Raw genomic sequence first — 27,550 nt, forward strand, 5'->3', positions numbered from 1 at the left:
GCAGATATTTTTAACCCCGATTGGCCCTGGGGGGTTTTTTCTTTCCCCTCCCCAGGAGATTACATTGAGGGCGGTGGTAAGAAGTGTTTGGTCATGATGTTCATGTGTAGGAGCAGCCGTTCCTACCCTGCCCCTTTCATGTTTGTGTCTTCATTCACGTGTCGTCCATCAGTCATGGGCTGAGGGAGAAATTCCAGTTAAGCAGCAGCTCTGGAGGATTGTGTCCAAAGTATCAGGACGATCAGTGGGGCAGCATTAGCAGGTTAAAAAAAAAATATATGTATAAAAAAAATTACAAACTAAAACGGGAAAAGAGGCGTAAATCAGATTGAATTTTTAATTAGAAATTAGCAGACGGACTGCCGCTAACCAGGACACTGTCAGTGAGCTCCTTACGCACAGTAAAGAGCTTCCACTCAAAAGCAGCTCATAACGCAGTCTGATCACCTCAAAGCATTTCAGTGCAGCGACTGTTGCTCGGTGGGTGAAACTAGCAGCGGCCTCCCACAATCGGCCATGAGATGAGTGACCAGACCAGGTGCTCCTCGACATGCAACGGCCATGGCCACAGTCGATTTCTTGCTTGCGAGTTGGCTTGAACAAAAAAAAAAAAGCACCTGGTACGGATGAGGCAAAAAAATTAATAAATTGGGCTGGAGGACCGTCTGTCGCCGGCGGCTTTACAGCGCTGGCAAAGCTCCCCCCCCCCCCCAAACCCGGGTCGAATACTCGGGAGTTTATTCAGGCACCACTTCGCTCAGCCACTTCATGTAGGGGGGGTTTCCCTGGTCGATCGGCAGGCTGATGACTTCCGCCACCTCGTAAGGGTGAACCGACCTAAGGGAGGGGAGGAAAGACAAAAACCGTCAACACTGACACTCCATCGTGAAAGTAAAAAAAAAAACAGCTCCGAGGCCCGGGAACCACTTCCCAGACTCGAGTCATAGGAACAGGAGGAGGCCGTTCAGCCCCTCGAGCCTGTTCCGTCATTCGATTCGATCATGGCTGATCTGTATCTTAACTCCATTTACCCGCCTTGGTTCCGTAACCTTTAATACCCAACAAAAATCCGTCAATCTCAGTTTTGAAATTTTCAATTGACCCCCAGCCTTGACAGCTTTTTGAGGGGAGAGAGTCCCAGATTTCCACTCCCCTTTGTGTGACGAAGTGCTTCCCGACATCACCCCTGAACGGCCCGCCTCTAATTTTAAGGTTATGCCCCCCTTGTTCTGGACTCTCCCCCACTCCAGAGGAAATAGTTTCTCTCTATCTACCCTATGCAATCCTTTAATCATCTTAAAACATCTCAATTAGATCACCCCTTAATCTTCTATGCTGGAGGGAATACAGGCCTAGTCTATGCAACCTGTCCTCGGCCAAAATCTCGAGGTGAAATTGTGCTTTGCAATATTAGCTTATTAACGCATTCCTTAGTCTGGCATTTGAGCAAATATGTTAACCCGTTTGAAATAACCCAGTTCACAAATTCAGTTGCCAGTGTCTCACAGCCTGGTTTCACTCCTAACGCCCGAGCGGTAAATTGAGATGCTGCCGCATCTCTTTCCACCACAAGGGGGAGCACGGGGCACGTCTCACTCCAGTAAGTTCCCTCAGCAGTAAAATGGGGCAGGTTGGAGCAGGTCTGGCCGATCTCCACTGGAAGGTGCTATTTGCAGCACATCAGTGGCAATGGACCCATCCAAATCCCTATTAACAGAGGAGGGGAAATCACAGTCCAAACCAAACCTGGGGGGGGGTGATTTTAACCCCACCCCCCCCAAGAACGGGTGGGTCGGGGACGGGTGGGAGTTGAAAATAATTATTCTTTTGGGTCGCAACTGGAAAATTTTCGGACTTTGCACTCCCGGCGGGAAGCCTGGACTTTTACGCGCCCAAGTTAAACCCGGAAATAAAGCCGGGTTGCGGTCGCGACCCAAAAAACAACTATTTTCAACTCCCACCCGCCCGTTCTCGGGGTTTAAAATCACTCCCCTGGTGTCTAGACACTCCTAGGGACGGTTGCACGGCTGTGTTGATTAGAGAGGTGACAGCCAGGTCACCAGCCTGACTCCTCGAGTGGAGGTTTTCAGGCTGTGGCTCAACGGGGAGCACATCTGGCCTCTTGATTCAGAAGGTCGTGGGTTCATGTCCCCCACTCCAGAGACTGGAGGACAAAATCTAGGCTGACGCTCCCAGTGCGGTACTGAGGGAGTGCTGCACTGTCGGAGGTGCCGTCTTTCAGATGAGATGTTTAAACCGAGGCCCCGTCTGCCCCTCTCGGGTGGATGTAAAAAAAATCCCAGGTGCTTTATATCTATCCCCCAACCAAAATTACTAAAACAGATAATTTGGTCATTATCATCTTACTGTTTGTGGGATCTTGCTGTGCGCAAATTGGTTGTCAAGTTTCCTACATTACAACAGTACTTCAAAAAGTACTTCATTGTCTGTAAAGCGCTTTGGGGCATCCTGAGGTCGTGAAAGGCGCTATATAAATGCAAGTTCGTTCTTTTCCTTCTCGGTCTGCAGCATGGGAAAGGTCAATAGGATGAAAGAAGGAGTCTGAATGGCTCAGGAGATTAAGTGCCCTGCCAGGCAGGGGGCTCCCCTGTGCACCTGGAACAGTGTAGACACCGACCCTGGGATATTGGAGCATCAGGAGGCCATTCAGCCCCTCGTGTCTGCTCCGCCATTCAATCAGGTCCTGGCTGATCTGTACCTCAACCACATATCCCTCGATACCCTTCCCCAACGCAAATCTATCGATCTCAGCCTCGAAAGCTCCAACTGGTCCCCCAGCATCCACAGCCCTTTGGGGGGGTGACGAGAGTTCCAGGTTTCCCACAGGGGGGGGGGGTCAGGGATATCAGCAGTGGCATGCCACTCTGGCCCAGATCCATCCTCCACCCACACCCCCTCCCATAGGCCTCCCCAGGAATTTGAGGGCCCAAGAGTTCACCTCCAAGATGCCAGGACTGCTGTGCCAAACGCTAGCTTGGTTCCGCCCGAGATATTAAGAGGCCAGAGCTCGGGGAGCCCTGAACGAACGCGGATGTCTCACGGCACAGATCTGAACGGGGGCAGGCAGCTCATAACACAAAACCGATCCCCTCTGCTGCTTCCCGTGACCCTCCGTGTCGAGAAGGCGCCCCCCCCCGCCGCCGCCATTGGACTAGCGCTGCGACTTTTTCAACTTTTGGCAAGGAGCCCGAGGAGAAGGCTCGAGGCCGGTAGCACAGGGAGCAGCAACGGTTGTAGAGATGGGGTCAATCAGGTGGTCGCCAAGTTTGGGGAAGGGAAGACCGAGAGACAGACTGTGGCGGAGTTTCGAGATCGTGGGAATAGAGTCAAGGGTAGGAGCTGCAACTTGAGGCCGTGTCGGGCAGTCTACTTGGCCAAAAGAATGGGACAGAAGGGCAGCGGCACAGACTAACACCACGGTCGACGACAAAGAGAGGGCCGGGAAAATGCGCGACGGAGTGACGGGGCACTAGAGGCGGGAGAGGGACTTACCCGTCAGACAGCAAGCTTCAGGGGGAAAGAGAGAAGAGCCTCCGCAGATATGGCCGGACAATCCAGGCATTGGGCAGGAAAGAGCTTGGTCGAGAACTGGACGGAATCTGTGGGACTGAACCCTGGGTCTCAAACTTGGAGCCTTCGTGTGGAGTGGGACAAACGTGACCATATCGGGTGGGTGCGAAACGGCAAGACTGCTAGGCCGGCCAGTGCAGCACTGAGGGAGTCGGAGCTGCTACATTTTGAGTGTAGCCGTGTCCGCCAAGTGATGCTGAACAGTGACCAGGCGATCGCCAGTGGGCAGGGGGGGAGGTGGGGGGGCCAGCCACGGACCGACGCTGTTACTTTGAATACGTTCCACATCCTTTCCCCCTGCCTTCCTTCGCGACAGCCCGCCAGGAGCAAATGGCGACAGCGGTCTGCCCTTCCCCGAGACAAGAGTGCGGCAAAACGAGTCAACCTCACTCACCGCACGTACGCTGCTAAATCGGCAACTTTGGCACTCCGCGTTTTAATCATCTGCATGGAAGACAGATAAAAAGGACTGTGAATCGGAAGAAACATCTGCATGCTTTGCCAAAGTTTATTTGTAAGGTCTCAGCCGGGCAGCACTCTCTCGCCTCTGAGCCAGAAGGTGGTGGGTTCGAGTCCCACTCCGGAGACTTGAGCACAGAATCCAGGCCGACACTCCCGGTGCAGCGCTGAGGGAGTGCCGCACTGTCGGAGGTGCCGTCTTTCGGATGAGACGTTGAACCGAGGCCCCGTCTGCCCCTCTCAGGTGGACGTAAAAGATCCCACGGCATTATATCGAAGAGCAGGGGAGTTCTCCCCAGTGGCCTGGCCAATATCTATCCTTCAACTAGTATCACTAAAAACAGATTATCTGGTCATTATTCCTGTACGTGAATCCTTACTGAGTGCTGATTTGTTGCTGTGTCTGCCCACATAGCAACAGTGACTGCACTTCATTGTCCTGTCGTCACCATTCCCTCCCCAAAGGGCTATCCTGAACCAAACTGGACTGTCGAGGTGAACTAATATCCCACTGAGGCCTAACGATTAAAATCTTCTTACTGCAGACAGCAAAGTCCCATCCTACAAGGTCTCCGAGTCAGACATTTCACAGGAGAGCTGATGGCCACGGCAAATTGCCGCTCGACTCACAGCGCTGCTCAGCATCACACCAGAGATCACAAATGACATTTAGACAGTCTCCATTTAGCAAATAGCTCAAGGTGAATTCTCGTCAAAGATGGGCAATTTACTCCCATTGCGAGTGGCAGCAGCTGCACCAAAGCATTGTGCCATCTTGAGAACGGAACACTTGTATGAGGACTGCAGCGACAGGCAGCAAGCCACCACGTTAGACAGCGTAAAAACACTGCTGCCCGTATCCCAACCCACACTAAATCCCGTTCACCCATCACCCCTACGTTGGCTCCCAGTCCGGGAACACCTCCACTTTAAAAATTCTCATCCTTGAACTCAAATCCCTCCACGGCCTTGCCCCCCTCCCTACCTCTGTGACCTCCTCCAGCCCGGCAACCCTCCGAGATCTCTGCGCCCCTCCAATTCTGACCTCCTGCGCCTCCCCGATTTTCATCGCTCCACCATTGGCGGCCGTGCCTTCAGCTCTGGAATTCCCTCCCTAAACCTCTCCATCCCTCTCTCTCCTCCTTTAAGACGCTCCTTAAAACCTCCCTCTTTGACCAAGCTTTTGGTCACCTGTCCTAATATCTCCTTACGTGGCTCGGTCTCAAATTTTGTCTGACGTTTTACTACATTAAAGGCGCTATATAAATGCAAAGTGGTTTGTACAAACTGCTATAAGAACGGAAAATGCTGGAAAAGACACCCAGCATCTGTAAAGAGAGAAAAAGCTGGTTAATATTTAGGGAGCAATCCCTCATCCAAAACCGAAAACTAAAAGGCAAAGGATTTTAGTAAAATTGGGGGAAAAAAAAAATCGAAAGGACGGGGAACAGAAACAGGAGGTTCCGGAGTTACTGAGGGAGGTTGGACGACCCACAAATTGAGGAGGGGTGAAACATTAAGCAGAATCTTCTCTTTCCAGTTGCTGACTGACCTGCTGTGTATTTCCAGCATTTTCTGCTTTTCCTTCATGTGCCGAGCAATGACAGTCCTTTCAATTTACTTGTGTGAACCGCCGCCTGCGTAGATCTGAAATTAATGAACAACTTGATGCCCTTAGCTGACTCCCGTCGTATCCGCGGTCAGGCAAACAGCGTGAAGGCTCTCTCGCAAAACTGAGATCAATGGGAAAGTCCTCCATTGGCTGGAGTCAGACGCAAGAAGAAAAAAAGAATTTGCATTTATATAGCGCCTTTCACGACCTCAGGACGTCCCAAAGCGTTTTCTAGCCAATGAGGTACTTTGAAGTGCAGCCACGGTTGTAATGTAGGAAACACGCCAGCCGATGTGCGCACAGCAAGATCCCACAAACAGCAATGACCAGATAATGTGTTTTTTTTTAAAAAGCGCGGGATAAATATGGGTCCAGGACCACTGGGGAGAACTCCCCTGCTCGTCTTCAAATAGTGACCTTTTACGTCCACCCGAGGGGGCAGACGGGGCCCTCGGTCTCATCCGAAAGACGGCTCCCTCGTTACTGCACCGGAGAGGCAGCCGAGACCCCTGCGCTCAAGTCTCTGGAGCGGGATCTGAACCCACGGCCACCTGACTGAGGCGGGAGAGTGCGGCCCACCGAGACAAGGGAAGACGGTCGGAGGCGGTGGATATCGCCGTCACTGTCAGGAGACCCCCCCCCCCGCCCTCCCCCACGAGGGCAGCTTCACCATGAATGGAGCTGAACTGTGGAATCGTCAGTGAACAGCCCCACTCCTGACAGAGACAAGACCAAGGTGCTTGGGACAAGTAGCCTTTTGAACCTGGACAGTGCTTTGCACCATTAGGCACGACCTTTCACCTAGGCTGCTCAATTTTAAGAAGCAGCGTCAAGCAGACCACCCATCCGGAGGGACTCTTCACTTGAACTCTGACAGAAGGTCTTCGGCCTGAAATGTTAACTCCTGTTTCTTTCTCCACAGAGGCTGCCTCACTTGCTGAGATTCCCCAGCATTTTCTGTTTTTAATCCCATGGAACTGTGCCTCTGCAAAAGACACTTAATAAAAAAAAAAAGACACCTTTAAGGACCGTCCTGGCTCAGTGGCCTTGGTGAGACGTGCGAGACCCCCCCACACCGGACAGGAGTGAAGAATTGGCCTTTCACTCGCTGTGTGTGTACCGCACACAGGAGAGATGGTACACAGAATCTGACAGGTCGGAGGTGAGGTTTCTCTCCCCCAGCGTGTGGGAATGTCACTGAGACGCACACAAGAGTGAACAGTCTGAACTCGATCAGAAATTAGAGGTACAATTTTTAAGAGCAGGAAAAGGCCATTAAGTTTCACAAGTCCATCCCTTTATCTTAAGATTAACCTCAAGTTCGAACCTCGCCACTTCCCTCAATCCCTTCACCCTCTGCCCTACGACAATGGGTATCCCAGGTCACTTTATTCTGCCTGCTCATTACCCTTGGGGTGGAAACTTTCTGTTCCTAACAGTGTTGTGGGGCCGTGCGCTGAGGGACCCTGTGCTGAGGGACCCTGTGCTGAGGGACCGCGCGCTGAGGGACCCTGTGCTGAGGGACCGCGCGCTGAGGGACCCTGTGCTGAGGGACCCTGCGCCGAGGGACCCTGTGCCGAGGGACCCTGTGCCGAGGGACCCTGTGCTGTGTGGCCCTGTGCTGTGTGGCCCTGTGCTGAGGGACCCTGTGCTGAGGGACCCTGTGCCGAGGGACCCTGTGCCGTGTGGCCCTGTGCCGAGGGACCCTGTGCCGAGGGACCCTGTGCCGAGGGACCCTGTGCCGTGTGGCCCTGTGCCGAGGGACCCTGTGCCGAGGGACCCTGCGCCGAGGGACCCTGTGCCGAGGGACCCTGTGCTGTGTGGCCCTGTGCTGTGTGGCCCTGTGCTGAGGGACCCTGTGCCGAGGGACCCCGTACCGAGGGACCCTGTACCGAGGGACCCTGTGCACCTGCTTCTTTTGTTCAAAACGGCACCTGTTAAACCGTTCTCAAAAAATGATCCTCTCTGCTGTTTTAAACTAGTAGCTAGTGCGCAGACTTTAAATATAAAAAGGACAGCTCAGGTGAGAATTCACGTGAATACACTGACAGGCTAAAAGTAGCACACGGCAGAAATGAATCCCTCTAATTATTCCAATTTTTAACTGCACTGATGTGTGGGCTTGGCTCAGGAGGTAGCGCTCTTGCAGCTTCAAGTCCCACGATGGTCGGCACCACAGTTCGGTACAAAGGGAGTGCTGCATCGGTGGAGGGTTCGAATCAGACGTTAAACTGAGGCCCCGTCCGCCCTCTCAGGTGGGGGTACGAGACCCCGTGCCACTATACGAAGCAGAGCGGCGGAGTGCTCCCCCCCCTCCCCCCCCCCCCGGTGTCCCGGGCCGACATCGACCAGCGTCACAGATTGGCCAGTCATCGGTTCATTCGGGGAGGGAGTTCCAGAGCTTAGGGCCTAGGCGGCTGAAGGCCCGGCCGCCAGTGGTCGGGGCCATTAAAAATCGGGGATGGGCAAGAGGCCAGAATTGGAGGAGCGCAGAGATCTCGGAGGGTTGAGGGCTGGAGGAGGTGACAGGGAGAGGGGCGAGGCCATCGTCGCGGAGGGATTTGAACACGAGGATGGGAATTTTAAAATCAAGGTGTTGCCAGACTGGGGGCCAATGTCGGTCAGCGAGCTCAGGGGGTGAGGGGTGAACGGGACTTGGTGCGAGTTAGGATACAGGGGCGGCAGAGTTTTGGATAAGCTGAAGTTTACAGAGGGCGGGGAGCGGGAGGTCGGCCGGGAGAGCATTGGAATAGTCGAGTCTGGAGGTAACGGAGGCACGGATGAGGGTTTCAGCAGCAGATGAGGTGAGGCAGGGACGGAGAGGTGGAATTATGCGGTCTTGGTGGAGAGGATATGGGCTCGGATGCTTTTGGGGTCTTGTTGTCAGCAAATTGGCTGCTGTGTTTAGCTACGCAATGACAGTCACTGCACTTGGGAAAAAGCAACCCTTTGGTTGTAAAGACTGGGCCATCCTGAGGAAATGATAAGGCGCTACTTAACGGCAGGTCTCCCCTTAGGTCCCCCTTGTGTTCGAACCCATCGTTGGGACCAGCTTTGTTTAATTGCCTCCAGATCACATAATCCAGGCCGACACTCCCAGCGCAGTACTGAGGGAGTGCTGCACTGTCGGAGGTCTTTCGGATGAGACGTTAAACCGAGGTCCCGTCTGCCGTAAAAGATCTCATGGCCACTATTTCGAAGAAGAGCAAGGGGGAGTTATCCCCGGTGTCCTGGGCCGATATTTATCCCTCAACCAACATCACTTAAAAAAAAAACCACCTAGATTATCTGGTCGTTATCACATTGCTGTTTGTGGGATCTTGCTGTGCGTAAATTGGCTGTCGCGTTTCCTACAGTGACTACACTTCGTAAAGTACTTCATTGGCTGTAAAGCGCTTTGGGGCGTCCTGAGGTCGTGAAAGACCGATGTATAAGATGTCCTTTCTTTCTTTCACTGACATGCAGACTGACGGTGCCACAGAGCGCGAGAGTGAATCCTCGCCCTTACACCCAGCGTCGTCCGTGCTTGCACGTTCCGCAGGAGCCACGGCAGACGTTCTTCCCGGCTGCAGGCTGCCGCCCTCCGACAGACAGACAGACAGACAGCCAGCCGAGGCAGGTGCGCGCCCCCTTCCCCCGACGCAAGCGATCAGTCACAGCAAGGATCCTTCACACCAAACCTGGAGGCCCTTACGTGACGAGACGGGGTCCAGTGGCCCGCTGCCGCCACACGTTTACGTGGAACTGAGCCGAATTCCTCCCGACACCGTGTTGCGGCTACGCTGAAGGAGGATTCAGTCTGACTGACGCAATCCGGGACAACTTGAAAATGAGTCGACGCTTAAAACATCGACAGGACAAAAGCGGAATACAGCGGGGTGCTGGAAATCTGAAAGTACTGGAAACACTCCCGCAGGTCAGGCAGCATCCGTGGAGAGATCTCCCCGCTGGCCGTTTCCTGTTCTGACTTAAATACTGACGTTGATTATCGCAACGTTGAAACTCCAAAATTAAGCTTTAAAAGACGTGGGAGGGGGAGGTGAACCTGGGCTCGAGCGGAGACGCAAAGCAGACGGAATACCATTTGCCGCCTGTTATACCGCATGGCCGACATTCCGTTTTATTGAACGTCGACAGCGAATCGTGTCATTTATTTCACCCAATCTAAATTCTCCCTGCCTCCCTCCCCCCGCCTCACCTCAAATTATCACAAAGCCCCCCCCCGCACCCCCCCTCCCCCACCCCTCTTCTGAACGAGCCAATGTTAATTCCAACTTGTCGGGTTCCGCAGGTAGCAGGAGCGAGGCCAGCGGACACACGACGAGCTGCCGCTGAGATGAGCTCCTTTCGGGTCGAATTGCCCGAAATAGGGACGGGACATGGATGATCAGCTCAGGTTCAACCCCCCCCCACCCCGCCCGATACATCCCTTGATGCCGGTTTAACTCAGGACCGGCACGCTCCCCGCTCTGGAGTCAAAAGGTTGTGGGTTGAGGTCAGAGTGAACAGACGCAACTGCCAATCAAACCCTCTACCGCAGGCTAGAGGCCCGATCCCCTCGATCTGTGTGGAGTCGGCTGAGGACAACTCCCGCAGTTTATACTGAAACTAGGGGGCAGTGGACGAGCCCCTCTCTCAATAATTGCATTAGATGAAAAACATTATTAACATTGACTGGGGAGCCAATCTTTGACAGCGGCAACGATGTCTGTGACTGAATGTGATGACCCCCCATTGTCAACTCAATGATCGACGCATTGGACAAGCTCAGAAAACTCTGTGTTTGCCTCAGACACTTGCACCTTGTGGAGCAATCTCCCAGGCAAACTGTTTGCTGAGCAGCCCTTTTATTCCTGGTCAGGGTGGGTTTTTTTAAAAAAAAGTCTGTTCCCCATCCATCTTGCGCTTAATATTCCCACTGCCGATCTGCCTGCTTTATCTGTCAGTTTCTCCAACCAATTAATTTGGCTGAGGTCCCCGATCACCCCTCGGAAATCTGCTCTTTTTCCACGTTCGACACACTTGGAGATCCCAGTCCTTCCTGTTTTCACTTCTGCTCCGTATCATGTATAAATAGACTACAACACAAAACACGCGCACACACACACGCACACGCGCGCACGCACACGCACTACATAACACATCGTGGGAGCCCGGGAGCCTCTTTAGCATTGAACAAATTGGACTCAAATCTGATTTTGATCTCCGCTCTCCACAAAACATAATCTCTGGATAATACAGATCAAATTCTTTTCCTGACTCTCCAAATGTTATTCCCACAATATCTAAAACTGCAATTGTGCATTCAGTAAACGCCTGCTTACCCCAAAGTAATTATATTCCTATATTCCCTATCCTGATGAATAGGTCGGAACTGCACACAATTACAGAACACATACACTGACTTGGTGCTTCCATCTTCACCTTGCTCAATAAACAGCAACTGCTCGATTGTAAAACGAATTCGCCAAGACGGATACAATGGAGCCTTGGGTTTGCCTCACCTCCTCCGCTGCTATTTTCCTGGCCGCACCTTCCCAACTCTGGTCTAACGTCTCTCCGTTCGTTCTGCCGCCGGTGGCACTGCCTCCAGCTATCCCGCCCCACGTTCTGGAGCTCTCTCCCCAAACCCCCTCACCTTACTACATCTCTCCGCACCTTGAAAGCCCCCTCAAAGCCAACCCCTTTGGCCTCACCTTCAGCCACCTCCCTTCATTTGCCCGACCAATTTTGCTCAGGTCTGACCTCCAGCTGTGAAGGGCCTGGAGATGTTTTTGCTATGTGCATGCCCTTCTTACCTCTAGACTGGACTATTCCAATGTTCTCCTGGCCGGCCTCCCATCTTCCACCCTCCATAAACTTCAGCTCATCCAAAACTCTGCTGCCCGTATCCTAACTCGCACCAAGTCCCGTTCACCCATCACCCCCTGTGTTTGCTGACCTATATTGGCTCCCAGTTCGGTCTCGATTTTAAAATTCTCAACCTTGTTTTCAAATCCCTCTATGGCCTCACCCCTCCCGATCTCTGTAGCCTCTTCCAGCCCTGCAACCCTCCGAGATCCCTGCGCTCCTCCAATTCTGGCCTCTTGCGCCTTCCCAGATTTTAATCGCTCCACAACTGGCGGCCGTGCCTTCAGCTGCCGAGGTTCTAAGCTCTGAAATTCCCTCTCTAAACCTCTCTCTCCTCCTTTAAGACGCTCCTTAAAACCTACCTCGTTGACCAAGCTTTTGGTCGCCTGTCCTAACATCTCCTGATGTGGCTCGGTGTCAAATTTTGTTTAGTAACGCTCCTGTGAAGCGCCTTGGGACGTTTTACTACGTTAAAGGCACTTTATTTAAATGTAAATATACTCATATGCGCAGGTACAAACACAACCATTGCGGGATTGTCCAAAAAAAGTTATAATCTGAACACTCACTAGCAGAACTTCACTGTCCTCCTCAATGTTCCCTTTCCACTCGTATCTGGAAGAAGAGGTTGGGGGAGGAAGGAAATTAAAACATTCTGCAATCAAATCTACAGGTATGCAAATAAAACCCGCACTCTCAGAAGGTGATACGGGCTGAAAAGACATACTTGCTCTCGAGGCAGTACAAAGAAGTTTCACTCGGCTAATCCCGGGGATGAGGGGGTGGACATATGAGGAGAGGTTGAGTAGATTGGGACTCTACTCATTGGAGTTCAGAAGAATGAGAGGCGATCCTATTGAAACATATAAGATTGTGAAGGGGCTTGATCGGGTGGATGCGGTAAGGATGTTCCCAAGGATGGGTGAAACTAGAACTAGGGGGCATAATCTTAGAATAAGGGGCTGCTCTTTCAAAACTGAGATGAGGAGAAACTTCTTCACTCAGAGGGTAGTAGGTCTGTGGAATTTGCTGCCCCAGGAAGCTGTGGAAGCTACATCATTGAATAAATTTAAAACAGAAATAGACAGTTTCCTAGAAGTAAAGGGAATTAGGGGTTACGGGGAGCGGGCAGGAAATTGGACATGAAGCTGAGTTTGGATCGGTCAAGGCCCAGTGGATGGCGGAGCGGGCCCAGGGGCTGAGTGGCCGGGTCCTGCTCCTTCTTCTTGTGTTCTTTAGATTCGAGGTTAGGATCAGATCAGCCATGATCTTAATGAATGGCGGAGCAGGCTCGAGGGGCCGATTGGCCTACTCCTGCTCCTATTTCTTATGTTCTTATAAGATACATCAGTGGGCACATTGCATTGTGATTCGAGTGTGTCGAAACATTTGGGTTCCCTCAACCACTTCAATGAAGATTCACCAGCGGAAGCTATACAGGTTAGTGGCTACTCTTCAGGGCCCACACAAATGGGTCATGTCGGAGGTACCGTCTTTCGGACGAGACGTTAAACCGAGGCCCCGTCTGCCCTCTCCGCTGCACATAAAGGATCCCCGCCACTATTTTTGAAGAAGAGCAGCGTCCTGGTTAATAGCTATCCCCTCAACCAACATCACAAAAATAGATTAACTGGTCATTTATCTCATAGTTGTTAGTGGGATCCTGGTCAGCATTCAAGACTAGATCGGGTAAGCGGATGGGAGAGAAGGGGTCGAGGGGATAACGGGAACAGGGGGGGGCAAATGCGATCCTAACTATTTGTTCGCGTGGCGGGTGAATGCCGACATGGGCTGGATGGGTCCAATGGCCTGCTCGTGTGCGTAACTATTCCGTGCAAAGACTCACGTACACAGACGTTATCTGCGGGACAATGTTGACGCAGGCAGCCAGCTTCTTCTGCACGACACCACTGGAGGGTTTAAAGAGAGCAAGAAACCGTCAATCTTAATTGTGCATCGCACAGCGGGAATTCCGTGCTTCACTTACTTGACGCTCAATTTGAGTTGGGATCAAAGTGCCTCGATTGAATTAACGGAGGCTTCCTGCGACTGATAAAGAACTGGTATTTCTTTGTCAAACACTTGATACACTTAACTAACAAGGCCGCCTGCCTGGGCACAGGCGAACCATGCTTGTAACTCCACAGGCCCCTTTGTGCATTTCTCTCTGCTGTAATGTGTGACGTCTGTCCAGTTCCGTGCTTGTACAACATCTACTTTGTCTGCGTAAGAGCAGTCGCTGCACTTCAAACAGAATTCACACGTGGGAAGCATCGTGACATTTCGACAAACGTGACACGGTCCCCGATAAACGAGAGCGTTACATTATAGAAAGGAAGTGTTGCATTTATGCAGCACCTTAATACATCCTCAGGACCCTGCAAAGTGCTTCACAGGCAATGAATCTGTTTATTGAAGGATAGCTGGTCCCTAGGCAAACGCAGCAGCCAATCTGCCCGGAGACAGCGATGAGGCGAGGATTAAAAACATATGGAATCGGGGAGGGGAAAGAGGATTAAAAACTGGTTCGAAGGGAGAAGGCGGAGAGTAGGAGTGAAGGGCAGCTTCTCAGAGTGGCTGGGAGTGGGTGGTGGCACCCACAGGGACCTGTTCTGGGATCACTTCACTGTGTGCGTCAATGATTTGGATAAACAGCTAGAGGAAGTGGTGTCCAAATTTGCAGAATACGAAAATAAGAGGCATAAGAGAATAATTCTGACGATCAAAGGGAAGTGGATATTGATAAGATGGCGAGATACAAAGAATCACTAGAAAAATTGGGTCTCTTTTCATTAGAAGGAATTTCATTAGAATAGATTATAGGATAGACTTAACAGAGGCGTTCAAAATTATGAGGGGTTTTGATAGAGTAAATAGAGATAAATTGTTTCCACTGGCAGGAGTGTCAGTAACCAGAGGACACTGGTTTAAGGTAACTGGCAAAAGAACCAGAGGTGAGATGAGAATTATCGTTACGCAGTGAGTTGTTTTTCAGACTGGAGGAGAGTACACAGTGGTGTTCCCCAGGGATCAGTATTAGGACCACTGCTCTTTTTGATATATATTAATGACCTGGACTTGAGCATAGAGGGTATAATTTCAAAGCTTGCAGATGACACGAAACTCGGAAATGTAGTAAACAATGTGGAGGATAGTAACAGACTTCAGGAGGACATAGACAGACTGGTGAAATGGGCAGACACATGGCAGATCAAATTTAACACAAGGAAGTGATGCATTTTGGTAGGAAGAATGAGGAGAGGCAATATAAACTAAATGGTACAATTTTAAAGGGGGTGCAGGAACAGAGAGACCTGGGGGTGCACATTCACAAATCTTCGAAGGTGGCAGGACAATTTGAGAAGGTTATTAAAAAAGCATATGGGATCCTAGGCTTGATTAATAGAGGCAGAGAGTACAAATGCAAGGAAGTTATGCTAAACCTTTATAAAACACTGGTTAGGCCTCAGTCGGAGTATTGTGTTCAATTCTGGGCACCACACCTTAGGAAGGATGTCAGTGCCACGGAGAGGGTACAGAAGAGATTTACTAGAATGGTACCAGGGATGAGGGACTTCAGTTATGTGGAGAGACTGGAGAAGCTGGGGTTGTTCTCCTTTGAACAGAGAAGGTTAAGGGGAGATTTGATAGAGGTGTTCAAAATCATGAACAGTTTTGATAGAGTAAATAAGGAGAAACTGTTTCCAGTGGCAGGAGGGTCGGTAACCAGAGGACACAGATTTAAGGGCTCAGCAGAAGAATCAGAGGCGACATGAGGAAATTTTTTTTTTACAGTTGTTACGATTTGGAATGCACTGCCTGAAAGGGTGGTGGAAGCAGATTCAATAGTAACTTTCAAAAGGGAATTGGATAAATACTTGAAGGGAAAAAAATTACAGGGCTTTGGGGAAAGAGCAAGGGAATGGGACTAATCTGATAGCCCTTTCAAAGAGCTAGCACAGGCACGATGGGCCGAATGGCCTCTTTCTGTGCTGTATGATTCTACATGGATAGGAGGGGGAGAAGTGTTATGGTTTTAAAATCAGCTATATGAGTCCAGAAGTTTGCCTCATACACTCTCATCCATCAACTAAAACACAAGGACTCCTCTCTCACCGTGCGATGCCTTTGGCAACCTCCATGTTGGGGCAGGTAATGAAGGCCGCAGAGTGCGTCCCGGATACGTAGGTTTCTGTCGCCATGGAGAATAGTCTCAATCCCACGCTCCTCAGGCCAGAGAACATCAACACTGTGAAAAGCAGAGCCTAAAGGGGACAAGAGGGTTAGTGGGGGGAATCAGCAGGCCATGTCCACATAGTGCCTCACAGAAGGGACTGTCACAGAGCGATACAGGGGTCAGCAGGCCATGTCCATATAGTCCTCTCTGTGAGGCACTGTCACAGAGCGATACAGGGGTCAGCAGGCCATGTCCATATAGTCCTCTCTGTGAGGCACTGTCACAGAGCGATACAGGGGTCAGTAGGCCATGTCCATATAGTCCTCTCTGTGAGGCACTGTCACAGAGCGATACAGGGGTCAGCAGGCCATGTCCATATAGTCCTCTCTGTGAGGCACTGTCACAGAGCGATACAGGGGTCAGTAGGCCATGTCCATATAGTCCTCTCTGTGAGGCACTGTCACAGAGCGATACAGGGGTCAGTAGGCCATGTCCATATAGTCCTCTCTGTGAGGCACTGTCACAGAGCGATACAGGGGTCAGTAGGCCATGTCCATATAGTCCTCTCTGTGAGGCACTGTCACAGAGCGATACAGGGGTCAGCAGGCCATGTCCATATAGTCCTCTCTGTGAGGCACTGTCACAGAGCGATACAGGGGTCAGCAGGCCATGTCCATATAGTCCTCTCTGTGAGGCACTGTCACAGAGCGATACAGGGGTCAGTAGGCCATGTCCATATAGTCCTCTCTGTGAGGCGCTGTCACAGAGCGATACAGGGGTCAGCAGGCCATGTCCATATAGTCCTCTCTGTGAGGCACTGTCACAGAGCGATACAGGGGTCAGCAGGCCATGTCCATATAGTCCTCTCTGTGAGGCACTGTCACAGAGCGATACAGGGGTCAGCAGGCCATGTCCTTATAGTCCTCTCTGTGAGGCACTGTCACAGAGCGATACAGGGGTCAGCAGGCCATGTCCATATAGTCCTCTCTGTGAGGCGCTGTCACAGAGCGATACAGGGGTCAGCAGGCCATGTCCATATAGTCCTCTCTGTGAGGCACTGTCACAGAGCGATACAGGGGTCAGTAGGCCATGTCCTTATAGTCCTCTCTGTGAGGCACTGTCACAGAGCGATACAGGGGTCAGTAGGCCATGTCCTTATAGTCCTCTCTGTGAGGCGCTGTCACAAACGGGGAAATTTTAACATAACCGGCCGGGCAGGGATCCCACGGGTGAAATGCTAGTTCTACACCTCGTCCAATATCGCTCTCCGTTGACTTCAGTGGCGAGTAAAATCGGGCGGGGAGAAAACCAGCATTGCTCCCGGTTGGCGTGTTAAGATAAAACTGCCTCCAAAGTGTTCCTTGGATCAGCGAGCTGTGAACATAGTCCCTTTTGTCTACCGTTTGGACCATTTATGAGATAATTTAGATTATGAGATTAGTAGACCGGTCCCACTGTACATTTTATGCTGATAAAAGCTGGCTTGGCTTTGTATCGAAATATAACAGCTATTTTCAAATGGGGGCTGGCGAGGTCATTAACCACTGGGGGTGGGCAGAGCTCAGTCGAAGTCCGTCAGGGAGTCAATGAGCCTCCGTTGGACCATCTGAGACTGTACGAGGCAGAACGGGGAGAACCCGCCGCAGAACGACACAAACCATGAAGAAAAAAAAAAATGTTCAAAAAGATCTCGAAACGTAACATTCACCTGCCTCACAAAAAGGGGCAGGTTTGTGGGCCCACTTGTCCCACTCCGTCATGGGCGCCCGGGGTCGGCCAATGGCGCCTCATTTATCTGGATTGAGGGGGGGTAGTGGGGGGGGGGGGGGAGGAGGTGGGGGGGAAATGAGAGGCGAGAAGAACGAGAGGGGATCTCATTGAAGATTATGAGGGGGCTTGAGAAGAGTAGATGATGAGAGGTTGTTTCCCCTGGCTCAAGAGTCCAGAACTAGGGGGCATAGTCGCAGGATAAGGGGTCGGCCATTCAAGACTGAGATGAGGAGGAATTTCTTCACTCAGAGGGCAGTGAATCTTTGGAATTCTCTACCCCAGAGGATGCCGAGTCGTTGAGTATATTCAAGGCTGAGATCGATAGATTTTTGGACTCTAGGGGAATCAAGGGATATGGGGATCGGGCGGGAAAGTGGAGTTGAGGTCGAAGATCAGCCTTGATCTGATTGAACGGCGGAGCAGGCTCGAGGGGCCGAATGGCCTACTCCTGCTCCTGTATCTTACGCTCTTAAGAGTAGAGTAGAGTTTGGGGACTTTGCATTCACCTGGGGGACGGAGGGGCAGCAGGCACGCTCACACGAGGGGGAGGGAACTGGCTCGCCACACTGGGGGAGAGCTGAGGCATGGCTCACTCACACTACAGCCATTGCACAGCTGGTGAAACGTGTCCTTCAAACACCAGCCAGAACTCAGGACTGGAGACTGAACAGTAAATAAGCCTCACGAGAATTCACCAGCAGGCCAAAGTCGATCGCAAGTAACCACCCTTGCACAGAAGTGGCCTTCAGTCAAGTCGGTTCACGTGACCTACAGCTTCAGGAGCCTTCAATTATTTATTAAGCAGTACGGTAGTTATTCACAACTGTAAGCAAGCGGTACACATAAACGGGCAGCTCAGGTCAAGAAAACTAAAGTACCCCTCCCTTCAACCAAAGGAATTCAGGCAGGACCTCACAATAACTAGCTAACCTTAACTCAAGAGGTGCAGTCAAGGTCAGTGAAAGGCCTTTTGTCCCAGCGACGCTGGGCCCCCCCGCTAATCCAACTCACCCAGTCGAGCATCCAACCGCGTCTCGATCTCCCCCAGTGTCTCTGGGCGCACGTACACCCAGCGGGACAGGGCCCTGCTTATACATTGCTTGGCCTCTGCCTGACGGAAACATTGGCCGTCCTGCCCGGGAGAGAGCTCCCCTCGCACCTGGAATACAGCCCGCGCAGAGCTCCCTCCGGCCCTGTAGATGGTTTAAGAGGGTGAGGGGAGGGGGAAGGAATCCTGACTCCCCAAAACATTTCAGTTCAGGTAAAGTAGGTTTAAGAAGTGGAATGGATCCCCAACACCTGATTGTTTCAGGGAAAACGGACCTTCTCTTAGGGTTGCCAACTCAGGTTGACCGTATTCCTGGAGGTTTCATCACATGACCCGCGCCCCCACTTGCCCAAAATGTCCATCCTCGTGAACTACCGCCCTCCCACGGCCAACTGGAAATCGAAAAGGTTCGTTACCAAATTGGACGATCCTTGACTTTCAGTCAAACATCCTTTTTCTCCCACCTCCAATATCTTTATAACTAATAAAGAGAAGCGTTCAAAGAAAAATGAAAATAAACCACAATCTCTTTTAACGCTTGTAGCAGCATCCCGCAGGTTAATCTTCAATTCCTGGATGCTCCAGGGCCAATCCTGGAGGGTTGGCAGCCCTTACCTCTTCTTCTCCCACTACCCTTCTCTCTCCTCCCCCTTCCTTCCCGAGTCCAGTAACGTAACCGCTAATGCTATGGTGCCCGCACCGGCCGATTGCATCAGCTGGCTCGCGGCCAGCGATGCCACGTCAGGCCTGCTAGTCTTCACGACAATAGGACAGCCCTGGTCTGCAGCGATCGCCTTCCCCCTCCCTTCCTAGCGCGACCCGGCTCCTGAAATGGCTGCACTCCCTCCAACGGCAACGTAGAGGCTGACAGAAAGAAGTAGAGCGAGCAAGAGAATGGGAGACAAATGGACATAGTGCTGGGGTGACAAACAAACAAACAAAGGCAGATACAGAAAGAGGTGGAGGAACAGAAAAAGACCAGGGCCGAGTAACCGTTGATTGCAATAATATTTTAAACTCTTTTAACAGAGCCTTTAACCAGTTTATTTGAAATAGGTTGAAGCCTCTTATTACAGGGCTACGAAGACAGAAAGAATTACAAAGAATCTACGGCAAAAAAAACAGGCCATTCGGCCCAACTGGTCTGTGCTGGTGTTTATGCTCCACACGAGCCTCTTCCCACCCCTCTTCATCTCACCCTATCAGCATAACCTTCTATTCCTTTCTCCCTCATGTGCTTATCGAGCTTCCCCTTAAACGCATCTACACTATTTGCCTCGACTACTCCTTGTGGTGGTGAGTTCCACATTCTCACCACTCTCTGGGTAAAGAAGTTTCTCCCGAATTCCCTATTGGATTTATTAGTGACTCTCTTGTATTGATCGCCCCCCTGGTTTTGGTCTCCCCCCACATGTGGAAACATCTTCCCTGCGTCCACCCTTCATGATTTTAAAGACCTCTATTAGGTCAACCCCTCAAGCTTTCCCTTTGCTAGAGAAACAGTCGCTAAGAGATGAGCAGATGGACAAAGGCGGGAGATTTTTTGCGCGGTTATGTCCCTGAGCGTTAAGACAGGAGGCCAACTTGTTTATAGAACAAAGGAAGAATGAACTTACAAGCGTGGTGACTTTGAAGGGGTTGCGTTCGAGGCCTAGTCTCAGGCTGTCCGACGCCTGACTGAAGACATGCATTCCCCTGTGCGGGCACCACAGACGAGGCGGTGGAAACTGGCTCAGAGCTATGTCTTTGCTGCAGCATTCAAGGCTAAAATGATTAAAGACACAGCAAGTGTCTTACAAACAGTAATGAGATGAACGACCAGGTAATTGGTTCTGGCGTATTTCTGAGGGGTGAACCTTGACGAGGACATCAGGAGAACTCTGGCCTTCATCCAAGATGAGGGGTCTTTTACGTCCACCTGAACAGGCAGACGGGACCTCGGTTTAACGTCTCATCCAAAACACGGCGATTCCTCGGCACTGCAATGGAGTGTCGGCCTAGATCACACGCTCAAGGCCTATAGTGGGACCTGAAGCCACAACCGTCGGGCTGAGAAGGGAATGCTGCACCCTGAGTTGAACTAACGCTCGGCTAAGGGGAAAGCAATGCACGTGCCTTTTACGCGGGACTACTGAGAGCACCTGATCGGGACAATTTGTTCATTGTAGCGAAGGGTTCAAATCCCAGGCGGGGGTGGGGGGGCACAAGATAAAAAAATTGTGAAGTGGAGAGTAAGAAGGGGGGGGGCGGGTCGGGTGGAATCTTTTCTGGGTATTGCGGTGGGTGCTGACTCTCTGTCTGCCTTCAACAGGGAGCTGGACCGATTTCCTGACTGGGGCAGAGAGCGCATCATGTAAAAGGTGTCTTTATAGATAACACTCGGTCCGTGTGATCTCCTGGAGTGGTTTCAATCCCCCGAGGGGGTCGGAGAGGAATTTTCCAGAGGGCTCGACAGGGTAGATGCGGAGAGGCTGTTCCCCCTGGCTGGAGAGTCTACAACTAGTGGGGGGGTGGGGAGCGTGGTCTCAGGATAAGGGCTGGGCGATTTAGGACTGAGATGAGGAGGAATTTCTTCACTCAGAGGGTGGTGAATCTTTGGAATTCTCTACCCCAGAGGGCTGTGGATGCTCAGTCGTTGAGTATATTCAAGACTGAGATCGATGGATTTTCAGAATCGAGGGATATGGGGTTCGGGCGGGAAAGTGGAGTTGAGGTCGAAGATCAGCCACGATCTGATTGAATGGCGGAGCAGGCTCGAGGGGGCCGAATGGCCTACTCCTGCTCCTATTTCGTATGTTCGTAAGTATCTTTTCCCTTATTGGCCCTGGGTTTTATCTTTTTTTTTTCCTCTCCCAGGAGATTACAGGGCTGCTGGGGTGGGGAGGGGGGAGGAGGAGAGAGGGATGAAGCCTCTAGTTATGATGCTCTGACCATCACAACATGGGGACAGGCTTGATGGACCAGCTGGCCTTTTCCTGCCCGGCAGCTTCGTACGTTCGTATAAATCGGGCTTAAGAGGGAATTAGATGTGTTTGTGGAGAGAGGGAACGGAGATATGGTGAGAAGGCAGCAAAGTGGGGCTGAGATCCATCAAAGAGCGTATCGGCTCTGTCGTCTTTCCCTGTTCCGGGAACTTCCTCCCGTTCTTCCATCCTTTAATCCGTCATCTGAATCCAATTTTGCTGATTAAGGGACCGAAACAATTAATTTCAAATAAGGAGGCGGACAGCAGAAGCGACAACTGAGTCACTGGGATAACTGAAGGGGGTGGTGCACTACGGGAGGCATCACGCTCTGGGCGAGATATCACACTGACTGGAGCGTAAGCCGATTCACTGATTGAGACTGAGTCGCGACTTTTAAAAGGTGCGCGCAGGCCCCACGGCTGTTTTGCGAATTAATAATTTTTGCCGTTACGTGAATGACTAGAGCAGCTTCCTGGAAGCCAGAGGAGGTTTCAAAAGGTCCTAAAGCAAGGGGTCGACTGGGTTCAGCTGGATTATATAGCGCGACGCATGGGTCCAGAGTGATTAAGGAATTCAATTCAAGCCTTACAGCTTGGCTGGGGTTCCTGCACAAGGTTCAGAAGAAGCAATTAGTTTTTAGTAGTACAGGCGCCCCACGTCAGCAGGCTTTCTTGGTCTAATTTCAGAACGTGCAAGTTTAAACTTTTGGCTCCCCCTGAGGGCCTCGTGGGGGTCGCCTGCACCGTTCAGTAAGATACCGAGCCGATTTCAATCCTAGCCGCTGCGGGGTTAGGCTGATCTCTCCTGGGGCATTCGTTGGGGTGGGGGCCACAATTAGCTCCTGGCCTGGGAGGATGGGTGGGGAGGAAGAGAGAGAGAGAGAGAGAGAGAGAAAGAAAAGGAAAAAAAAAAGACAAGACAGGGTTCCTATTCCTGATCGCTATCCAGTGACTCCTGCTGGAGAGTGCAAGTGCGTGGACGCGATGCCGCCCACAGTCGAATAGCCGGCCGTCACGCACGATTCTCAGCTTTGCAGGCGGAGGAACGAGTGCTGGCGCCTCTGGAACCGAACCCCGACAAGAGTGAACGCTTTCAGCGGCGGGGATGGGGGCGAACCGGTGAGAACTCTTCACCGACTCCACCGAACATCCTGAAGACTAGGCCCGCAGTATTTGTTTAATGCATTCGCGGCATCCGACCTTGCGACAGCCGTGAAGTGCCGAGGTAAACTGAGCCCACGGTGCCTGCCGTGGCTCTGTGGGCAGCACTCTCGCCTCTGAGTCACGAAGGAGGTGGGTTCAAGTCCCACTCCAGAGACTTGAGCGCAAGACCTCGGCTGACACTCCCAGCGCAGTACCGAGGGAGTGCTGCACTGTCAGAGGTGACGCCTTTCGGATGAGTCGTTAAACCGAGGCCCCGTCCGTCTGCCCCTCTCAGGTGGACGTAAAAGATCGCACAGCACTATTTCGAACAGATGGGGAGTGCTCCCCGGTGTCCTGGCCAATATTTATCCCTCAACTAACATCATTAAAACAGATTATCTGGTCGTTATATTGCTGTTTGTGGGAGCTTGCTGTGCGCAAATTGGCTGCCGCGTTTCCTACAACACTTCAGAAAAAAAAATACTTCATTGGCTGCAAAGTGCTTTGGGACGTCCTGAGGTCGTGAAAGGCAACATATAAATACAAGTCCCTCTTTCTTTATGGGTCATGTCAGAACCACTAACATCGAGGACAATAGGATTCCTGTCCTGATGGGTGTAAAAGACTTTGGTCTCTAATTCTACATTCTATTAAGTGGAATACCACCTCCAATTTTATACGACAGCTGACGAGGAATGGCTCAGAGCGGTTATCGTTCAGTGGCACAGATCAAGATGCCCCCAGGTTTGTTCACCAGTCCGCGCTGAGGTAACTGTTTTCTCAGCAGAGTTCGAACCGGTGTTCACACCCCTGGGGTAGGGAAACGAGGGGCTGGGGGGAAATCAGCTGGGGTTCTCACTCTCGACTGCCATCCAGAGTACGGTGCAACAAGTGCAGGGTGAGGGATCGGGCTTGGCTGTGATGCCGTTCATGGTCCTTGCACTCAAGCAGGTGTATTGCCCGTGATTTTCCATCCATTGTGTTGAAATCCCTCTATGGCCTCACCCCTCTCCATCCCTCCCTCCCCCCTCCAAATCTCTTCAACCACCTCCAGCCCAGAACCCTCCGAGATCTCTGTGCTCCTCCAATTCTGGCCTCTTGCGCATCCCTGATTTCCTTCGCTCCACCATTGGCGGCCGTGCCTTCAGCTGCCTAGGCTCTAAACTCCGGAATTCCCTCCCTAAACCTCTCCGCCTCTCTACCTCCTTTAAGACGCTCCTTAAAACCTACCTCTTTGACCTCACCTGTCCTAATATCTCCTTATGTGGCTCGGGGTCAAACTTTGTCCAATCCATCCAATTTTGGACCACAGTCCACAAATTTTAAAACTTAAATTCACCACCTGCAGTGTGTACTTATCAAAAGATGTACTGCAGCAACTCGCCAAGGCTTCTCCGACAGCACCTCCCAAACCTGCGACCTCTACCACCTAGAAGGACAAGCGCAGCAGGTGCAATGGGGAACACTATAACCCCCAAGTTTCCCTCTGAGTCACACACCATCGCAACTTGGACATTTATCGGCCGTTCCTTCATTGTCACTGGGACAAAATCTGGGAACGCGCTCCCTAACAGCACTGTGGGAGAACCTTCACCACACGGACTGCAGCGGTTCAAGAAGGCGGCTCACCACCACCTTCTCAAGGGATAACTAGGGATGGGCAATAAATCCCAGCCTTGCCAGTGACGCACATGAATAAACGCAATAAGATTCCTCGTTTCTTCCAGCTGAAAAAGGGAGACTCATTAAATCTCAGTAACCTACTCTCACACCTCAGAATTATGCTACTGCACATACATCCACGGTGTTGGTAGTTCCTGGTATCTCCCTGGCTTATAATCAAAGCCGACAGTTTTAATGGAAAAGCTTTCACTGTCACTACGAAGAACGGGACAGCCCTCCCTCCCTCTGATACGCGCTTGCTTGTCTCCAGCTCGGCACGGCAAAGGGGGGAGGATTAGAGAAAGAAAAGATTGAGCGAGATATTGAGCTGGTCTGTCTCTTGCGGCTTGCTGATTTCAGCCAGGTTCAGCGCCTCAGGGTGCAGCTCACCACCGAAAAATCGCACTGCTTGGATCTGCCCAGTGTTGACACTACTGCAAGAGTCCACATACTAAACAGAAATCTATTTCTCTCCCCTGTTAATTTTGGTTATGCTGCTCTCTGCTTTTATTCGAATGGATGCACCCTCCCGCCATTCGATTTGGCAACTGCTCAGTTTATAAATTCCTTCCAGGCACTTCCTTTAGTTAGTTTAACCTTCCCCATACCTGCTGTGCTCCAGATCGATCTCAGGCTAGCTTGATAATCGATATTTGCAACTTAATTGTTTATTGGCAATCACTAAAGGCGATTTGTACGTTGTTTATTTGTACTGTCGGGCTCTCCCATCTGCACTTTATAGTGTTTTAGTTCTGCAAAAACTTTTATAAATACAGATCAAGTTGTAAAATGTAGAAGTCCATTCCTTTCATCCTCCATTTGCCCCTGTCTTACTGGAGGGGTTTGCTAGTTACTCTGGTTTTCAATAAAGTTTAGCATTCAGAAAACAGCAAAACCCAATATCTGCTCCTATCCCCCTAGTTCAGCTCTGGATTTGGCAGAAGATAGGAGCAGGAGAAGGCCATTCAGCCCCCTCGAGTCTGTCCCCGCCATTCAGTTAGATCACGGCTGATCTGTACCTCAACTCCATTTACCTGCCTTTGCTCCATATCCCTCTAACCAACAAAAATCTATCGATCCCAGTCTTGAAGGTGGCAACTATCATGTATCAGCACAAACCAGTGTGCAGGGGCAGCTCCAGGAAAAGGACTGGCATTTTTTGTGTCAAGTACGCATTTAAAAACAGTTGTTTTATGTTCAATTTTTAATTTCGAAGGTCTGCTCAAAAACCTTCCAACTCACCACCATTTTGGGGCGGCAGACATTTGAATAAGAACCAATCATGTTATATGCATTTATATTTCATCATTTAGTTTACTGGTGTATTTTGTAGAAGATACGGACAACCAAAAAAACCTCTGGGAGCCCAACAGTGCATTCACAGTTCACGGGTTTAGCATCGGTGGGAAGCAGAAACCTCTTTGCTAAAGTTGAGAGTGTAAATTATGTGTCAAGGCAAAGCAGAGCGAGACTCTCTCTTCCAGGGAGTCTCACACAGCTCACTTCCAGTCTCAGGTCAGCCTCTGATGCTGGATTCAGGCTGCAATCCAGACTGTAGCTGCGGCCTGAATCCCGCTGCACCTCGACCGTATCCCCCGCTCCCAGCGAACACCTCTCGGGGTTGGAAGGTGAGCAACAGTCCGGGGAAAAACCGGGGGGCCACCTGCCAGGCTGGAGTCAGGCCACAGCTGAGAAACACACCAGCGGTTTCTTTTGACCATAAATTTGACTTCCCCACAAAGCACAGAGCAACTTTCACTGATTAAAGAAAGAACCTGCATTTATAAAGCAGCCTTCTCGTCCTCAGGACATCCCAAAGTGCTTTAGAGCCAATGAATTGTAGTTGCTTTTGTAATGTAAGGCAATGCAAATTAGCAATTGAAGTAACAGAAATTGAAGGAAATTTAAAATAAGGCAAACCCTCCCTTTAAATCAAACAGCCCCAAGCCAAGGACATAAGATCAACCCCAATGCACCCTCACCCTCACTCCAGCCCCCAATGCACCCTCACCCCGTCCCCAATGCACCCTCACCCCGTCCCCAATGCACCCTCACCCCGTCCCCAATGCACCCTCACCCCGTCCCCAATGCACCCTCACCCCAGCCCCCAATGCACCCTCACCCCAGCCCCCAATGCACCCTCACCCCAGCCCCCAATGCACCCTCACCCCAGCCCCCAATGCACCCTCACCCCAGCCCCCAATGCACCCTCACCCCAGCCCCCAATGCACCCTCACCCCAGCCCCCAATGCACCCTCACCCCAGCCCCCAATGCACCCTCACCCCAGCCCCCAATGCACCCTCACCCCAGCCCCCAATGCACCCTCACCCCGTCCCCAGCCCCCAGCCCCCAATGCACCCTGACCCTGACCCCAGCCCCCAATGCACCCTGACCCCAGCCCCCAATGCACCCTGACCCCAGCCCCCAATGCACCCTCACCCTGACCCCAGCCCTCAATGCACCCTCACCCCAGCCCCCAATGCACCCTGACCCCAGCCCCCAATGCACCCTGACCCCAGCCCCCAATGCACCCTGACCCCAGCCCCCAATGCACCCTGACCCCAGCCCCCAATGCACCCTCACCCCAGCCCCCAATGCACCCTCACCCTGACCCCAGCCCCCAATGCACCCTCACCCCGTCCCCAATGCACCCTCACCCTGACCCCAGCCCCCAATGCACCCTCACCCTGACCCCAGCCCTCAATGCACCCTCACCCCAGCCCCCAATGCACCCTGACCCCAGCCCCCAATGCACCCTGACCCCAGCCCCCAATGCACCCTGACCCCAGCCCCCAATGCACCCTGACCCCAGCCCCCAATGCACCCTCACCCCGTCCCCAATGCACCCTCACCCTGACCCCAGCCCCCAATGCACCCTCACCCCGTCCCCAATGCACCCTCACCCTGACCCCAGCCCCCAATGCACCCTGACCCCAGCCCCCAATGCACCCTCACCCTGACCCCAGCCCCCAATGCACCCTCACCCTGACCCCAGCCCCCAATGCACCCTCACCCTGACCCCAGCCCCCAATGCACCCCCGGCCCTATAGACTGTCTGAGAAGTGACCCAGACTCAGACCCAGACTCAGACCCCTCCCCCCCGGTGTAGGCCCCTCTCTCTCTCTCTCTCACTCACACCGTTTCCTCAGCTCTACAGCCCGGCTTTTCTGCACCCAGAGCGCGATACGGGAACCCGGCCGCGCACCTGCCCGGTTAAAAGGCCCAAACCCGCGCCTCGGCCCCGCTCACCTGCTCCAGGGACTCCGCCCACA

General features: G+C 51.9%; 1 protein-coding gene across 2 annotated transcripts in view; it reads right to left on the minus strand.

Moving 5' to 3' along the window:
• Window positions 1-319: 319 nt before the first annotated feature.
• The window catches only part of LOC137305229 (protein CutA homolog), a 27,610-nt gene continuing 379 nt past the window's right edge, over window positions 320-27,550 (minus strand). The window contains exons 1-6 of one of the 2 annotated variants that reach the window (XM_067974071.1): window positions 20,124-20,271; window positions 15,629-15,777; window positions 13,363-13,422; window positions 12,082-12,127; window positions 3,986-4,035; window positions 320-837 (exon numbers count right to left, since the gene is read on the minus strand). In XM_067974071.1, the coding sequence (XP_067830172.1) occupies window positions 738-837; window positions 3,986-4,035; window positions 12,082-12,127; window positions 13,363-13,422; window positions 15,629-15,777; window positions 20,124-20,198 (480 nt within the window). In that variant the 5' untranslated portion in view covers window positions 20,199-20,271 and the 3' untranslated portion in view covers window positions 320-737. Of the gene's footprint in view, window positions 838-3,985; window positions 4,036-12,081; window positions 12,128-13,362; window positions 13,423-15,628; window positions 15,778-20,123; window positions 20,272-27,550 lie in introns of those variants that run through there. The other variant, XM_067974072.1, reaches the window with a different exon arrangement.

This window comes from Heptranchias perlo, chromosome 39 (genome assembly GCF_035084215.1).
Source record: "Heptranchias perlo isolate sHepPer1 chromosome 39, sHepPer1.hap1, whole genome shotgun sequence".
NCBI lineage: Eukaryota > Metazoa > Chordata > Chondrichthyes > Hexanchiformes > Hexanchidae > Heptranchias > Heptranchias perlo.